Source organism: Lepisosteus platostomus, chromosome 6 (assembly GCF_059453375.1).
Source record: "Lepisosteus platostomus isolate fLepPlt1 chromosome 6, fLepPlt1.hap1, whole genome shotgun sequence".
In the NCBI taxonomy this organism is placed as follows: Eukaryota; Metazoa; Chordata; class Actinopteri; order Semionotiformes; family Lepisosteidae; genus Lepisosteus; species Lepisosteus platostomus.
The window spans coordinates 24,255,653-24,274,280 of NC_142616.1; the positions used below are offsets into that span (position 1 = coordinate 24,255,653).

General features: G+C 37.0%; 1 protein-coding gene across 9 annotated transcripts in view; it reads right to left on the minus strand.

Moving 5' to 3' along the window:
• Positions 1–14: 14 nt before the first annotated feature.
• The window catches only part of blnk (B cell linker), a 42,608-nt gene continuing 23,994 nt past the window's right edge, over positions 15–18,628 (minus strand). For 4 of the 9 annotated variants that reach the window (XM_088634979.1, XM_088634984.1, XM_088634985.1 and 1 more), the window contains 23 exons: positions 17,619–17,684; positions 15,421–15,477; positions 13,667–13,713; positions 12,868–12,908; positions 11,063–11,210; positions 10,279–10,415; positions 9,718–9,793; positions 9,527–9,604; positions 9,270–9,295; positions 9,007–9,029; positions 8,763–8,837; positions 8,108–8,138; positions 7,875–7,920; positions 7,028–7,100; positions 6,889–6,916; positions 6,589–6,639; positions 5,422–5,455; positions 4,102–4,174; positions 3,966–4,003; positions 2,639–2,700; positions 1,938–2,021; positions 1,067–1,222; positions 15–390 (listed from right to left, as the gene is read on the minus strand). In XM_088634979.1, the coding sequence (XP_088491105.1) occupies positions 274–390; positions 1,067–1,222; positions 1,938–2,021; positions 2,639–2,700; positions 3,966–4,003; positions 4,102–4,174; positions 5,422–5,455; positions 6,589–6,639; positions 6,889–6,916; positions 7,028–7,100; positions 7,875–7,920; positions 8,108–8,138; positions 8,763–8,837; positions 9,007–9,029; positions 9,270–9,295; positions 9,527–9,604; positions 9,718–9,793; positions 10,279–10,415; positions 11,063–11,210; positions 12,868–12,908; positions 13,667–13,713; positions 15,421–15,477; positions 17,619–17,684 (1,567 nt within the window). In that variant the 3' untranslated portion in view covers positions 15–273. The remainder of the gene's footprint in view (positions 391–1,066; positions 1,223–1,937; positions 2,022–2,638; positions 2,701–3,965; positions 4,004–4,101; positions 4,175–5,421; positions 5,456–6,588; positions 6,640–6,888; positions 6,917–7,027; positions 7,101–7,874; positions 7,921–8,107; positions 8,139–8,762; positions 8,838–9,006; positions 9,030–9,269; positions 9,296–9,526; positions 9,605–9,717; positions 9,794–10,278; positions 10,416–11,062; positions 11,211–12,867; positions 12,909–13,666; positions 13,714–15,420; positions 15,478–17,618; positions 17,685–18,628) is intronic. The other 5 variants (XM_088634981.1, XM_088634987.1, XM_088634988.1 and 2 more) reach the window with 2 other exon arrangements.

The window sequence follows — 18,628 nt, forward strand, 5'->3', positions numbered from 1 at the left end:
ACACTTTACGCATATTTTGGGATAATTTTATTTGGTACACTGTAAGAAGCTTGACCGATTTCTTCTGTGACAATTATAAAAAATATTACAAATAATATATGTTTACATTACAGTCAGTACATCTGAGCAAAGTGTGTGTTCTGGTGGCATTTGTTTTGGCAATGAGGTCTTCAGTGTGTTCCAAGTTAATCTGTTTTTGCAACAACAAAAATGAGCCTGGAACAAAGCAATTCCCAGTCCGACCACCCCTGCCCCACCCTTTCCCAGGAACTGTCAGACTTTCACAGGATACTTGAGTTTTGTGGAGTCTTTGGTGTTATTCTGGCTGTCAATCAGAACAAGGGGATTGTGCTGATGGTTCTCGATCATGTCTGCCACACTGCTGAACCACTGTGTGAAAACGAAAGAGGAACAGGTGAGTTACACACCCTTTCATTTGACATTGTTCTCCCATCACTACTTAAAGTCCAGTGGTGAAACCTTAATGTGATCAACCTTAGAAAGACTGTCTTGAGAACATTGTGGATGGCTCGAAATGATCTCCAGTTAAACACAAAGAGATCAAGATTATTTCATTGGCTCCTCTCATCAAGTCTCAAAATCAGACTGTGTAAAACTCACTTTTGCTAATACAGAAATTCTTCCTTCAAATTCTGTTAAAAACCTAGGGTGATTTTTGACTTTCCCCTACTCTTCCTGATCATATTAAAATGCACCCTCTGCTGCTGTTTTTTTGCTGCCTCAAAACTTGTTTTCAATGGCCTTCAATTCTTAATTTCAATTGAATTTTAATTTTGCATGTATATATTTTTGTTCACATGATTTATATGTATAATTTATGTAATGTGCCTTAAGAATTCTCTGGGTTCAAAAGTGCTATGTAAGAACAGATACAGATTCATATGTTCAACATAATTACCTATTCTAGTAGAATACTAACTCGAGAAGACAGGACAGCCGATTGTGCGCTTAAACAATAAACAGTTGAAAGTTGCTATTTTTTCCCCACATTATTTTCATTAGAATATTCCGTCATTAGTTTGATGGTAGTTAAACTAAGCAGTACCTCTTCTCCAGCCTTTTCCCTTCCAAGTGCATACTGCTTTGAAGATTCAATGTATCTCACAGGAATGTTGTACACCTTCTTTTTGTAGAATACCACCAGGGTATATGGCTGTTTAGCATCATGACCAGAACTTTTTCGGATAAGAAATGATCCATCCTGTTAATATGAAGTCAAAATATTTGAAGGATGGGGTGTGATTAGGAATGCAATCTAGAACAAAATTAACAGGACTTGTGAAAGAGTGACATATTTGTGTAGTAGTGTGAATATGGCCATAGAAGAGACAATGAGACAACCAAAATGTGGTAACCAAAAAATGAAGAGTCTTTACATGGTTAATGATAAAATGTCTGTTTACACATACTGACAGTTTTGATGATGTACTATTTATAAATCACACAGTGGAAAAACAATCGAGAGTATAAAAAGTAAAATCCATTAGGTGGCTGCGTCAACATGCGTAGGCTGCAAAGTAACAATTAAGATCTGTGGAGCCAAAATGTTGTGTTACTTTCCTCTTTTCAGCATGGAATCAACCTTCACTTGTTCCTAAAAAGTACAATACTCTACAAGATATAAACACTTTTTAATCAGTTTGCACCCCTGAAGGTAACTAGGAAACAGTGTATAAAATTTTAATTTTTGAGCCATTCACTTTCAGGTCTAAAAAGGTTGGATTTAAAACTATTGGTCAGATAAATTTCACTGGAGGCTGAACTGAAAGACATTTAGCACAAGGTGTTAACTGAGATACCATTATAATGTGTGTTAATTACTTCATTGAATTTTGGCTCATTTTTTCTCGATTCCAGTTTTAATTTCCACTGAATTATTATTGTTGCCTCTTGCAAGGGGTCTCAATCAAGCTTACCTTATTTGTTTTCATAAGGGCATCTTCAGCAACCTTCCGTTCACTAGTGCTGGCGTACCAGGTTTTGCTGTAAACACCTGCTTCCTGAAAGGTCAATGACAAAGCTGTCAGGTGCAGATTCAGGTAATGTTCACACCTTGGGTGAAAATGTACAATTCATTGTCAATCATCTGTAATACAATAAATGCAAGCATTGAAGTATTGGCAAGTCTTGCTTGAATACATTTAGTAACTCCTTGCAAGGAACCTGGAGCCTTTCCAGCAAAGCACAGGGTTGCCAGGTGGGGAGACACTTTGGACTCTAGGCCACTATAGTACACATACACAAAGCTACAGGGACAATTTCAAGACAATTTCGCAATGGGCTTTGACTGCATGTGTCTGGAATGGGGTGCAACTCCGAACACACGGCGAAAACTGAAGTGAATATGGAGAGAACATACATATTCGTCCTCGAACTGAATCGAACCCAGGACTAAAGAACTGTTCAGGGTTCAATGCCCCAGTGGGCACCCTACACCCATTAGTACTTCCAACATTTAAATTTTTTAACAGGAGCTTTCTGGGCATACTATAGTAATGCTGTATTTAAATATTGTCTGCACAGGTTCTTTTATGTTGTATAAAAGCTGCACTTTTGAGTTGTGAGGTAAAAAATGTTGAATTCATTTAGGACTAATCATTTCAAGCTTTTGTTTCACCTGTTCTGCAGCAGTTGGCCCATTTCGAGGCAGAGACCCTCGAGCCACAGTTGAAGGAAGCTCTGTAATGCACAAGGAAGGACATGGCAGTTCTGCTGAAGTGGCAAATTAACTTCTTGTTATTCAGCTGCTACTACTACTGAAGCTATTGATTTTAAGCAAATCTTACAGGTTGATTATATATGTTCACCCTTAATTGTTAAAATCTCACCTATTATTCTGTTGACATCTTATACTAGGACAAACTACATGTGATATGCCTGTAGAAAACAACCAGAAGAAACTCATACGTGTGAAATGTACACACCTGTAAACAACAGGTGGTGTTGTTGAAATTGTATGGCACACAATTTCAGCAGAAAAATGGGTACTGAGCTCTTTCTCAGTCTGTGGGTGGCGGTGCATGGCCGTACTATGGGTGGACAGTTTTTTAAATGTAATTTTGATAATGAACATGACTCTGGCATACTAACTAAACTACACAACCCCAAGTGGGTAACTTATAAAGGTGACAATTCTTAACGGTGTATTGGGAACAAGAAAGATACAGCGTAAGAAGCGAACTTGAGTTTTCGAGCAAAGAGAAACACTTTGCTGTGATAACTTTGAGTTATAAGCAAATATTATATAGCATGAATTTTATGTGCAAACCTTTGCACATTTGCACAAAAAAACAATTGTCATTTAGATCAACTGACATCCTCTTTGGGAAGAGGCTGAAAATGTAATTTCCAAAATATCGTGAAGTGGCACATGCATATATCTCATTTATCCAGCATCAAAGTACAGTATCACCACTTAAGCACATTGTGAGAGGTGTTGGTGGGGTCTGTTAATTTAGACTCAAACAAAAGTTACACTAAGATGCCATAAAAATGACTTGCTTTAGCAGCCCCAGTGGCTTAACTCTACATAATAAAAGACAGGAACAACACCCACAAACAGGATAAACCAGACCAATGTCTGCTGCATATCAAAGAACAGGACAAGCACTCAGATTGTGAAACAAACTTTCTTCTGACTGTATATAAGAGCTGGGAAACCCTTGCAGTTTATCCGTTATGTGGGGCAGAACTGGCGCGCGTTGTTGAACTTATTGAGCTCAATAAAACTGAATCTGCACAAGACTGTGTCCTGATCCTCTGATGAAGAATTTCCCACAACAATCGTGAGATAGCTTATTATGACAATTTAAAAAAAAATGTGTTTTATACAGGGATAAACCATAGTACCTAATTTTATGACAGATTACCACACCAATTATGACCGATTATCACAAATCGACAGGACATATATTCTGCACAATAAGAAAAGTAGTTTTACTCACTTGGCGGGGTTGTGCTCATTCCTTTAGACAACTGAGGCCTGTAAATTGAAAATACATTTTAGGAGATTAACTTTGAAGCTGGTAAACACTGATCAACATGAAAACAACCACTGAGGACCTGTTAAAAAGGATTTACTTTGCTCTGGCAGCAGGGGGAGGGAGGTCCATTGCTGTATTCAGGTTATTGTGCTTCATGGCCGTTGGCCTGGCTGTTGGGAAGTGACACAGACCAAACAAGAAGGTTGAGGTGGACATATGGTACCAGTGATAATAATGGCATACAGTATCATATTTCAATTTGCAACAAGTGGCAAGACGCATGCCAGTAAGTTCTAGTCACTTATTAAAAATGAAAATGAATTTAAGCAACACAATACAAATAATGTATACTAAAACCCTTAGGAAATGAATTTTCACCACTAATTGTTAGTTATTCAAATCTCCCTTGTAATCATGTTCAAGTCTGATACTATGAGAGATTGAAATAAGGCTGTAGAAAATATTGTAGCTCACATACCCTTTCTGTGAGGAAGAGACAAATGAGCCACGTCTGAAATGACATACTGTATAGTGACTAACACCTGCTTGGTCATGCCGTGTGTGAATGCACAATAGGCAACAGGAAGACTGATAGGGATCGATCTCCACAGTTCAGGGAAGAGAGAGAGAACACGGTTTTGGAAAGCTGCTAGCAGGAGTGTAGAAATGTTGCTAAGACATTCACGGCATGTCTGAAAACATTTGTTGGGCTCCAGCAGTGCACCCCAATGACAGCAAGCTCTTGCGATGACTAAGACCCAAGAACACCTGATTAAGAAAGACCACCTAAAGGAGGCTTCACAGAATAACAGCTGCTAACACATTAAGGCATCATGTAAGACACCCCAAATCCCAATAAGGTCATCACATACCCCTGCAGTGGTAATGCCTCCACTCAGTGTCACCGAGCTGCACAAATGTAGCTACGGTGAGTCTCTTTTGGAGATGATAGAGCAACGCATACAGGAGAAACCATGAAAATGCTTGCTGTGTGGTTCTGTGGCAGTAGCAATTATATAGAGGGCCATTAACTTCAAATGTCTGGACACCAAGTGAAGCATCCATTGGACAAATCAGACCCAAGTCCACATGAACCATTACCCTATAACACCACTGGCCAAGCACTTTTGCTCCAGACTGAACTGAGGAACATGCCCGCGGCATCTGTGATTAAGTATACGGCAAACACTGATCCATTGTGGAGTGGAGTCAGCTGAGAATGCACCCTCCAACCCAATGTAATTCTGAACCTTTGTCAGAAACATTCAAATGACAAAATGATGTGCGTCTTGAATCTGGGGTTGTGTTTCTAACATGTTTTGTAGGTTTTACACAGGTTTAATATACATTTTACATATGCTTTGATTACAAACTGTTTAGATTTAAGAGGTTGAACAGAAAAAACAAATTTAGCAACCTTTAACATCAGCCTCCCAGTTCATGACAGGTTTCTGGAAAGAGAATAAAAAAGAGGAATTAATTTTAAATTATCTACTTTTATTCATCCATTGGCAGTAAATGTGAAATACTGAAATATTACTTCTATATTTTCCTCCTACTACAGTATATCTATACAGTTCTACACTTAAGCACAATGGAGAATGGGCTTATTAAAAGAACATAAATCTTTACTTTTAACAAAATTAATTTTATTTGCATTTTGTTGCACATAGAAAATAAGTGATTTTAGTAGTCATGAGGCGTCACAACATAAGTATCACAAGTCTGCACAGCAACATTAGAAGCTCAAGCACAGGTGAGCACAGAGAATGATTTAACTACTTTGGATAATTTCTTTCATTATGCTTCCTCACAAGCCTATACAACACAACAGCAGTGCGCTTGTAGAATTAGTATACAGTAGGTGTCCCATTGTAGACAGGTACTGAGGTTGCAGTGAAAGAGGTCAAACCTGAGCCCTGTAGTCCACACCTCACCAGGCTGGGTCAGGGCTGCATCTGTAGACGTGACTGGGATTGCCCATCTGCAGAGATGGGTAGGCCTGAGCTGACCAAAGTATCCTCAGTATACTGCAAAACCATGTCCTCTTGGATCTGCTAGATGCATGTGCGCTTAAAGTGCATGTCAGTGAGACACACACCACTCCTCTACTTTGTGCTAACTCTGTTTGTGAGGTACAGTGGAGCGTATAACCTGCCCAATAACCAATGGCTATTACAGCAAGTTGTGTTGTAGTACAATCCTCCTTAACTTTGTGCACATTCCAAAGTTGCAGCTACAAGCTGGGATGATTAGGATTTGAAGATTCCAAATATAAAACGCAATTTTTTCCCAAAATGGATTCAATGTATTTTCTTATGATCATACCTTATACTTCTTTTGCCTGTCTTTCCTAATTTTGTTTTCCTTTAACGTAAATACAAAGACGTTCTTAAACTCTGTGCCGCACAGCAAGTCGGCATATACATATACACTAGCAAATGTTATAAGCGCTCTGCAGACGTCTTATGCAAATTACACAGAAACAAAAGTTAAAACTGGAAGCTGCTGAGAAATGCTATAGCTTATAGAAGAATGCAGCACACTTTCACTGTCAGCAGGCTGGGGCACTAGATTCCCTTACCCTTGCCTCGTCTGTATCTTTTCTAGGAAGAGATCCACTGGATTGATCTTCCTATTGTGAACAGCATGACAAGTATAAGAAAACTCCGCACTTTTGCACACAAGCACACACCTGACTGCCTGCTGTGATTTGAAGTTGAAAAGAATACACAGATTCCTTTCAGTCATTATCACAATAAAAGCTCCGGTCTGAAAGGTGAATAAAGAATAAGGTGAAACCATATTCTTATTCCTTTTCCCTAGTAATTGTTCCATGAAAATGACTGAATCAGTAATGAACTCATGTGGTGAATGTACTTACAGGTTTTACCGGCAGAATTGGTTTCTTCCTGCAAAATAAAGAGAAAACATTAACATTCCACAAGACAGGAGTGATGTCCTGTTATGTTTAGACTTCTGTTGCCTCACAGAACCATCAGCAGAATAACACTCTTACTTACCCTTCTCGTGGTAATGGTGCTGGGGTTTTCAGTGAGTGGAGGGTGCTGGGCTGTGACTTAAGGCTGCTTTCGCCTGTGAAAACATTATGCATTTTTTTCAGCTCATATGAGAAAAAGGTTTATTGCCTACAAAGTAATTAATTTCCACAACCTGAAGGGAATTAACTGACAAAAGTGTGTGCCAGTATGTAACAATCTGAAGAATAATAAAAACACCTAACCGCGCCCAGCAAATATAGATACATCTTTTGGAGTGTTCTGGATGACCACCAGAGGGCACTGTTTATCTAGAGACTCATTCCACCAACTTGACCTCTGGAGCAGCAGTCTACTCTTCTGACTTATGAGGGTGAGCACAGTAGATACAGGTACTAATTTAAGGTTGAGTGTAATTTGAAAATTGAAAAAAAAAACGAGATTCCCCTTCATCTTTCAGATGAAAGCAGCCCAATTTACACAAACCCTATCCATTCACAGATATCCGTTAATGTGAGTGAAAGAACAACACTAAACATAACTTTTTTCAGTATTTCAGCAAAAGTGTGCTATCCAGATGAGGGATTCCCCAACCTGGTCCCGGAGGAGGGCACTCCTGTTGCTTTTCATTCCCACTCATCTTTATTGCCTAACTGAAGTCTTAACTGAGCTAACAAGTTGTTTGGGGTTTTTATTTACTTATGAAACACAAAAAGGCAACACCAAACATGTTGAGTCAAAGTCAAACAGTTCAGTTTAAATCCTATAATCAAGTCAGTGATGGGTTCAATCATGTAACCGAGAGCTTGACTAGAACCTGCGGGCATGTGGATCTCCAGAACTAGATAAGTACAATCCAAGATATACGTACTGTTATCAGGATCACATACTTCATATTCATCTTCATCTACTGGTTCCTGAAAAAAAGGGAGCGAATTTATTTCAAGACATAATTTGAAAAATGTTGGATACTACAGGAAATGTGGAACAGTCAAAGAGAAAATATTTTATGAGTTAATAATTTTTGTTTAAGGCTTTAGACGGACTATGAATGTTTTATACAGTATTAAAAACACAAACGTCTTTAATGAGTGCAGAACTTACAGAAGCAGCAGGTAATTTCTTGACTGGGGGCCTAGGATAAGGAGAAAGCAATTGTGATGCACATATACACTACAATCTGATATTCTTTACTATTTTAAGACTTTACTGTTTGGCATCAGTGTCCCAGTAAACAGCTAATGAGAATATTCTGATTTAAAAAACAAAGAAACACTCTCTAGAGCCAGCAAGACTATTGTAATTAGGAACAAAATTAAAAAATAATTATTATTATATAGCATCTTTTAATACAGAGCATTTTCAAGGCATTTTACTTAAACTGTACTAAAAAACAATATTGTATGCATAATATGTGATAAAACCCGATCATTTTAAATAGAAAATTAAAAAAATAATAATTAATTAATACATTAATAATAAAAGGCCATGGAAACCAATGAAGCTTTAAGGCAAGATTTAAAAACCTCAACAGAAGCTGCATTTTTAATATGGTTGGGAAGCAAGAGCATTCCCAAGTCGAGGGGCTGCTGCTGAAAAAGCTCAGTGCCCTAACATACGACGAGAACTCCTTGGAATGTTTAGCAGTCTAGAATCAGCTGAGCAAAGTGAGACTCCTGACTCAGCGAGACCCTCAGGTGTGTGCAGTGATAACAACACTATCTAGAACAAACAGCCCTTCGCCGCTGCGATCTGGTACCTGGGACTGATGGGGAGAGGGCCGTCTCGTCCGGCAGAACGGGGCTGTGCCTTCGGAGGTGTGGGAGCATTTACCCTTTAAAAACACGGAACAGCCATTATAGTGGAATTTCCCAAATCAACCCTTTTCCCATGTTAAATGTTCAACGTAGAGATTTGATATTCACAGAGGACGGAGGCACCACATAAAACATACGGCTGCTACTTTCCTGCAGGTGCAATAACAATACTTGATCTTTACTAACCTGCTGAATGCAGAAGGTATTTCCTTTAAACAAAGAAAAACAAAATATTTTTAAACAACATGAAATATGTTAAATTACTAAAATGATAATGTGTGAAATGAAAAACTGGAAATCTTATTCTTAAAACTACTTAGAAAAGAAAATATCTTAGTAATTACTTACTGATCTAATACATAATACCTAAAATTTATTATGATTTTTTAAAGACACATCAGACTAAAACCTTATAACAATTTACTTTTTTAGTTCTTATAGGAACTCACCTCCAGGTCTGGCACTTCGTACAACTCTGCAACAAAACAATTCAGATGCTAATTAAAAGAAAACACCTGAGACTCTCTAATTCATAAACTGCCATTATGCATGAGAGAAAAGCAATGAAAAAGTCTAGACAAAAACATGCACTAATAGTTACTTTCAGCACTTGCTAAACCCCACCAATGCTAATATTACTATACCATCTAGTCAAGACTACATTTGCGGCTGCTTCTAAAGAGAGCAGGACACACAGCTGGGTTACCAGTGGGCTCGTGAGTTCCTCCAGGAGGTGGAGAGCGCTTTATTGTCGGTTTTGTATCTCTGTTAACGGCAGGAGGATCTGCAGAAACAAAACAAGGAACACTTCAGTGAGTATTATTGCTCATACACATTTTTCTCCTTGCTAAAAAAGGCTGGAATAAGGACCTGCAAGGCCCTTAGTTCTAATCTTACCTTGTACAGAACTCTTTTCAGAGGGCTCGATATAATTGTCATCTTCTCCATCTTCTTTTGGGCAAATGTAATCAGCCTAAAAGCACAAATGGCAATTAAAAGTGGAACAGAAGGCCAGCTTTTGGCCCCCGGGTGTAGGAATGAATATAGCAAAGGGAAAGGGACAAACAGATGGCCTAGGCATAGAAGCAGATATGGAGATAATCATAGTCTAAACGTAGTCTAAAAATGTTACAACAGCAAGGGGGGCACAGCAGCACAATGGTTAGCACTGCTGGGACCCAGGCTTCGTTCTGCATGGAGTGTGTATGTTCTCCCCATGCTTGTGTCCGCTTGCCTCTCTCACTCCAAAAGACATACAGTACAGGTAGATTGGGAAAAGATTGGCTCAGATGTGAGTGTTTGCGTTTGTGTCTGTGTCCAGGATGTGTCCTGCCTTGCGTCCACTGCTCGCCCCCAGAGCAGATACAGTAGGCTCTGGCGTATCCCGCAGCCCTGTCCTGGATATAGCGGTTAGACAATGATGGATGTTACAACAGCCGGTGAAGTCAGGTACATTACATCATCCTGCTCTGGCTTCTGTGGCTTCACAAGTAACTGTGGTTTGGGTGGCTTCTGAGGAGAGACTGGCTGTTGGGGTCTGGGCATGGAGGGCACAGGCTTCCTTGGAGGGAGTCTTGAACTTTCTGTTCTTTTGTCTGAGTAAAAAAGTATATTACGTATGAAAACCCACCGACAGGATGTTATTTGCGTATGCAGCTTATTTCATGGGCTAGTAAACACAAGCACACAGCCAGACAGATTAGAAACTCAGAATTGTTCTGCTAATTGCTATTGCTTTGGCAGCACTGTCATTCACTGCTCATGCCTGTTACGTTCTCTGAGGTTTGAATTACCACTTTAAAAGTAATGGTGGCTTCCTTACCGTAAATAGTTTTTAGGTGCTGCAACCACAATATCAAACATGCAAACATAAAAAAAGATATTCTTAAACACCCTTCCCTCATCAACGATCAAAATTCCAAACCTCTGTTTTTGCTCAATGTTACTTTTTTGGGGGATGTTTTATGCTGGTTTTGTACATGACAAATTGCATTTCATGAGGCATAAAAGGGATAATTAGGAGGCTCCATTGTGTGGCGTTTATGTTATTAAAACAGTAATTAGCAGAAACTCAGTTTTTATTGTATCCCTAGTTAGTGAAAAGCTTTTTATTTTATTAAGTATAATGATGTTAAATTAGAAAGGGAAGTAAACTTATTACACTGCAAGGCCATGAATGAAGATAGACCTACAGATAAAACCTTCCCACTTCTAACCTATTTATATAGATGAATTACTATACCTGCATAGTCTCCCTTAGACAGAGATGAAACAGAGGTAATGTTCCTTTTCTCCTTTTCACAAGGGGGAGGTTCGTAGCTGTCATCATTGTCCTCCAAGGGAACTTCATAGGTTTCCGAGTGGTCATCGGGATTTTCATAATCACTGTCCTGCCAATTAGAAAAAGGTAGGCACTGGATGTTGGATCTGCTCTGAGAGCTTTCACATGTCTTTCCTAACTTCAGTGGATATTGTCCTGTCTTGATATAAGTTCTATGGTGCTGCACAGATCCATGGATAATGGTTGGAATGTTTCTGCTGTGGTTTATTATTGTAGGGCTGCATTATGATTGTTTTAGGGTCCTTTGGTAGAATCTCAGAGAGGGTTTCTGTGCATTACGAAGCTGAGAGTGGAGGAGAAAGTCTATGGTTTGGTTCCAGTATTCAATGTTTAACATTTTTTTAATTGGTTCACAACAAATATGTTGATCAGTACAATTATGCAAAGATGTCAAGAAAAAGAAAATGCTAACTTCTAAGTGCAAGCACTAGATGTGCAGCTCATCTTTACCTAGTATGTTCTTTCTTTTGTGTGTCACACAAGTAGTACTTCTGGTAAGACCAACATGATTGCACGACTGATCTCACAAAATAAACACAAAAAACAACAAGATAATTTCTGTAAAATGAAATTGGATGTAATCAATTTTGGTATTTTATCCTAGTCAAACAATGATTATATGTTTAGAGTCATTATGTTATGATGTGATGTTCAAATGATAAATTAGATTACAGAAAATTAAGTCTATCATGTTACTAATTGCAACAGCAGCACACAGTAGTCTTGTATTTGAAAAATGTGTTTTCATAATAAATTCCACAAAGAAACCAATATGTGAGTTTTTGTTTTAGATATTTTAAAATAGACCTGTTCACTATAATCATCTTGTTGAACACTTCAGTCTTTACAGCTGTAGTATTTGAAATAATTTACATTTAATAGGATAATCACGCTCACTTTGTGACCAGTTATTCTTATCCTTATTTTACCACAGAATACTGTTTCTTTGCTTACTTACAAGTTTTTGGAGGCTTTGGGTTATTTGCTGTTAATTTTTATGGATAATTGACAACAGTTCTCTCACTGCAATAGTGCAGTATGTAAACTGGAATTTTACAGTGAACTGAAAGAATAACAAGAGGGTGCTCCTTTGTATAAAGACAAATTAATTTAAAATAAATTACTTAATTAAGATGTAAAACTAAATAAAGAGGTAAAAATGCTATTGAATTAATGTCTGTTAGGTCTCAGTTAATGATTTAGTCCCGATATGATCAAAATGCACTTTCAATATAAAAAAGCCAATTTTCTAACACCTAATTAGAGGCAATTTGTTTTTGGCAGCAGAATCAGGATACTGTGTCCTTCAGAGATAAAAATAAATTTAAGAATTCTGAATTGCAGTCTGAAGGACAGGGGTCCTGCTCCTGGAGGGGCCTGTACGCTTACAACAGCAGTGCCTGAAGGGCTAGAACATGCTTTTAAAATGCTCCTCAACAGGAATGAAAATCCCCAGACCCTCTAGGACTGGGACTGGCTATCCCTGTTGTAAGACAACAACAAAAAATAGAATAAAAAACATAGAGTTGTAATACACTTGATTCTGTCAAAAAATATTACAATGCCATTTGATGTTCAAATTAACATGACAAAACAGAACACACAAATAAGAAAGGCATCTAATCTCTTCTGTAGAGAAGCCCGAAACAAAATCATTTTTGCATGAATGAGCAATTTTTTCAGCTAATCAGATGTCATCAACTTACAAATTCTGTTTCTGACCATTGTTCATCTTCATCATCTTCATCTGTGAAAGAGACAAAAAGGGTGCATTTAATGACTAAAACATTAAAATAAAAATTAATATTATTGTCACTGCTTGGAGCTATATCAAGTACACACAGAATACACACTGGTAAAGGACCAAGCCATGAGATGTATTTCTCTGTGAAGTCACACATAACACAGTATTTGTAGTATAGAATACTCAGAGAAAATGTCTGAGAATTTTGCATATGCTTATTTAAACACTGAACAAACTGGCTCATAGCAGATTATTCAGGACAGGTCTATTTTATTCATCATCATGTAACCTACAAAGAATGCTGTGCAAGAAAGAGAGAAAGGGGACTCTTATTAGCTGTAATGTGAATTATTTTATGTTTATTGCAAACACAGGCAGGCAATATGTCTACTTTGCCCTTCAAATAATTAAAGGGCTTTATTCTCAATCACAATATGTTCTCCAAGTATAGAGGGACATGACTTGAAAACTGTTACCATGAAATTCTTCTCAATCAGTGTGTGTTGTCATCGATACAATACAGTATGTGACCAACATATTAATTGAGCACTGACTATACAACACATAAAAAAATACAGTCAAATGATGCATTAAAGCTGCTTGAGTTAATTCCAATAGTAATATTTCAGTTGATCATGAATTAATTTAATTACCATAACTTTCACCATAAGTGAGTATTGAATACTGGCTGATTTTAATAGGAATACTTCAATTTCAATTTTTGAAGAACTGTACAAAGAACCCACAGAACCACATCTCACCTGGATAGTCTCTTCTGGGCACTGTTGGTGGTGGTTTGTTGGTTATCCTACAACAGGTATTGAATGAAAAACAAGGACATTATCTGAGAAACAACAGCAACACACATTAGTAGGTTAGGAAGCAGAAGCCTGACAGGGAAAGCAAATCCATTCCAGATGGATGAATGGCTTCTGGTACTGTAGGATTAATAAAGACAATACAAAATATCTGAAAATTAAACTTAATATTTGTTAGTGCATTCAAGAGAAGCAAATCTATATTCAATGTTAGTGAAACAGATACTAAACACTTAAGTTACACATGAATGTTAATTCGACACATGCGGCTCTATTAATGAAACATTATTCATTACCATTGCACACATCTATGAAAAGATGCAACACTCAACTTGTAAATAATACCCATCTAATTGGATACTGATGCATATATGTTTCTTTTGTAAACATTTGCTAAATATTTGTAAATGAGGCTAACAATATCTTAAGAAGCTATGTGCAAAACCAAAAGTTTTTCCAGGTACTGTATATACAAATTCATAGAGCTATGTGCAGAGTGTATATAATTAGGTATATACTGTACAGTAGTATACACAATACTAAGACTTTCATCAAACCATTATTAAGTTAAACAAATCCTGTCAAGATCTCTTATTTTGTAGCATCAAAGCTTATGTTTCTGTACTGTGTTGAAGATAGACTTGAGGTCAAAGGTAGGTGAATGTTTTTTTTAAGCACAACTAAACACTAAGTTTGAAACATTTTCATTTTCTCTTAAAACCTGCAAATTCTGAGTCACAAGTGTTTGCATAAATGTGTATGCTAAATACATATGGTAGTTTAAACACTATTTCGAAATAACTGTGAGTACCCTTTAACAATGTTCAAACCTAATTCACCAGTCTGGCTCCTATCTACCTAGATGGAACCTGCAAATCCAAACCTGTGCCAAACTGTCACGACTGATCTCAGTTAAAAACGGCTGTTCAGTATCTTTACAACCTTGAAAGTACAGAGGAAGTAACTGTGTGAGGTAAGTCACTTCCATCCTAGAACTCAAATTGATCACATGCTACCACCAAAAATAATGCAAAGGCTGTATTGTGTAGTTCACCTATTATCATTAATATAACTTATTATTATCATCATCATCATCATCATACACTTATTGATTATGCATAATTAGGCTATACTGTTATGTTTAATTAATGTATTTTTAAAATGTGTTTGCCCCAGATAAAGGTGTCTGTCAAATGATGGTCAAAATCGATATATGTGTTGGCTTTTTAACCAAAGAATTGTCTTACATCAAAGAATGTTTGAAGCAGTCACATATTTGCACTGTGTTCAATATTAGTACTAGAAAGTATTTGCACTTACCATTTTCAAATTCACAATATCACCAACAAGACGTTGCTTGCATTTAAACACATTTAACCCCAAGTCTGGTTAAAAAGCTTAAGTTCAAAGATCGTTTATTTACAAGGCCATAGAAAATGAGTACATTTGTTCAGAATGTTCATCATTCTCTTACAGGACTTCACTACAATTTCCATATCATGTACTCTTCACACTGTAGTCCTTCAGGATCACTGGCTTGGGTGTTAGAAAGCAGAAGAGCCTATAACTACACAGATCTAAGACATGACACTCAGACAGCACGGATGCAGCACAGCATCTTTCAATAATGTTACTGTGACAGGATTATTGCTCAGCGACACAAAGGGCAATGACATTTGTGCATCACAGTTTCATACCGGTCCCAAGTGTTTTTTCCAGTTTTGCGTATAAAAGCCACTTGCTCATTTTGAAACCTGCATAGTTAATAGAAGGGAGAATAAAGTTGAGTATACAGAACATATAACTAAAGTAAGCACTAATGTCAAAAGGTTCATTTCAGCAATGCATACTGTACCTGGATGTATCAATACAGCACCAAAGAGGCATTTTGGTGTCCACTATAAAACAGATGGAAACTTCCTAAATTTGATGTTAAGAGAATTACCAATTACACAACTAAGGTTTTCTCTCCTACTGTAAGTCATCTAGATAGCAGTATTGAAGCCTAGCTGTCTATTGTTGTTATTACTCCACAGTGTCTTTGTAACACTGTACAACAGGGAGGTGTATTAATGTCCTGAACTAGCCCATTACTGTGATGGCTGTGCGTTTGGTCATTGGGCCCTTGTATATTTGAGGCGATTACAGTTTTGTTTTTGTTAAAAAACATGCGTTAACCTTCGAACTATTTCATAATTTATCTTGTTATTGCAACATGTTACGAACAAAAACCCAATAAAAGTAGAGAAATTTGTAGCTGAACTGTAAGGTATGCAAATTATCTTGGGATCCACCTCCGAGGATCCCAAAGTGCTTTATTTGTGGAAGTGGACACACTTCTTCCACCACTGACATCCTGCTCCCACGCTGGGAAGTAAGCAACAGTCATTATCTGCCTGCTGTCTTACTACACAGCAGTTCAGGTGGAGAAGTGAAACTACCCCACCACACTTGAATTAAGGAGAACCTTAGGAAAGAACTGAATTCAGCCAGGAAACAGGTCTTTACATCCCTACTCTTTTGAAAAGACTGAAAAAATTGTGATCTGAAATCTGAATTAGAAATACATATTGGTTAGAGCATAGCAGGGTATTAAGAAAAAAAACAATATTACAAAATGTGGAATAGTACGTGACATTTCTGAATGTGGTTCTCTTTTAAAAGGAGAAGAAAGCTAGCAAGAGAGAAACATTTTTCTTCATCTGGTTTCAGTTTGCTTAAAACGGAACTGTTTGTTCATTTGGTAAAAATAAGGGAAATTCATTATTTTTTCTCAAATTTTCAACAAATATAAGAGCATTGGCCTAAAAACATTATTAAAATTCAAATCACATTGTTTAGTCATGCCCTTATTTACCCAGTGAAGTTTTATAAAAACAATAAGGAGCTGATTTTAAATGGATCTGATGGTAAAATTGTACAGTGGACTATTAAGACCTCATGCTGAATATAGTATACTGTATTCAGTTGTGGTTAACATGATGAACAAAACACACATTACCACTTAGGAACCTGTCCAGAGACATGCAAACAGGTCCCTTCAGTAGTTCAAAGGAATATCCTATGCCAATAGGCCAAAAGAGATGACTATGAGGGAACCTGATTAAAGTGTTCAAAATTCTCAAAGGCAAAAGGCACAGATAGTGTCAACGAAGTGGATTTCAGAATCAACAGAGAAATGGTTTAGAACCAATGGACAAGGGGGAACTAAGGGCTAGTGCTATAAAATTAGGAAACACTGTGTTGTAGAAGTCAGGAACAAATTAATCAGTCATGCTGTTGAAGCTGGTACCATGGCATCTTCTTTCAAGGAGCAGGAAGAAATCCTCACTTCAGTGAACTACTAGCTGCCTTACCTTTGCAGATTTTCTTATGTTGAAAATATGAAAAACTATTAATTCTTAGCTATATTTTCACGAGGTCTACAAAATTACTTTTTATAAAGTAATACATTTTTTAATCATCATCATCTTGTATAATTTCTTTTAAAATAAGTTTTAAAAGTTCTTTTCATGTTTGTAATTTTTTTCTTTTTGTTTTTTTAAATAAATTATAAAAATTGCTTTCTAATGGTTTATGTTAGAATTTAGTATACTTTTTAACATAGGAAATAAACTATTATTTATACTTTGTCACAAATAAAATCCATTCAAAAAAGGCTGATGTATGCTTCTTTATTATCATGAAACTATTTTTTTAAGTTCAAGTTAATCTTAATGTAAGAATGGCAAAGGTTCAGGGATGGCAATTTATAAGAAAAAAAGGTACTACATGTTAATCACCAATAGGAACAGATCAAATCCAGAGTAAAACTCTTGTTTGTATCAGTTTAAAAAACTGTTTAAATATTACATTCAACCTTGAGAACACTGAATTCTGAAAACAGAAAACTCACTTCTTGAACTTGTTCATAATGCCTCCATCATTCTTCTTTATATCCTGCACCATCTTTTGAAGCTGCCTATAAAACAAAAACATTACATTTATTTGTAAAATGTACACTATACAGTACAGTGGATCGCCATAACCTTTCCAGAACAGATTTTATTAATAAGAGATTTGGTAATAATATGAACGTGTCATTTTCAGCATACACACAACATGGGCGTGTGTCATGGGCATGCTTTACTTTTTCAATTCCTTACCTGCAGCCCACCAGTATGTCTTGGTTCTATTTTAAGCAGCACCACTAAAGAGCTGGGAACTTGGTAAATTGGTTCAATTAAGCCAATGGCAAACTGAGTTGGGTCATTAAGAATGGAGCTGGAATGAAACCTGCTGAAACACTGTGTCTGAATGAGAAAAATGGGAGTCCACTGTTCTTCAGGAATAAGAAATGTTGTGTGTAAATACAAAATATTCGAATGGATTACAGAGTCCTTAACACTGTAAGTTTTTATACACTCTCTGTGGGTTATAAAGACAAGATGTGAATTATGAACAAATGTTCTACAGACATACTTGGGTTAGTCCACTGCCAACATTGCTTCTAATTACAGTCAGAGGCAAACACTTCTAGTGGCTTATTGAGACATGTCATATCATCGAAACAGCTCCCCATTAACCACCCCTTCTCTTTACAATTTAGTAGAAAACACCATATTCTTTTCTTCTGGTGCACTTTTGCTTGTGGTGCTGAATGGGAAATACCACTTGTGGAAAGCAATAAATTACTGCTTTCAGGGTTGTACTGAAGGTGCTTTCTTTATCAAGTAGATAAATTGGGTGAAAAGCAACATCAGGCACTTTACTCAGAATAACAGATACTGTACGTGTGGACAAAGAATGTATTTGATAAGAAGAGTGTAGAATTTTACATGGCAGCCTACACGATTAGCTGTGTAATAAACTGAAGTGATCTCATGAATATCACTGCTCAGAACTCACAGACTGTAACACGTGCTG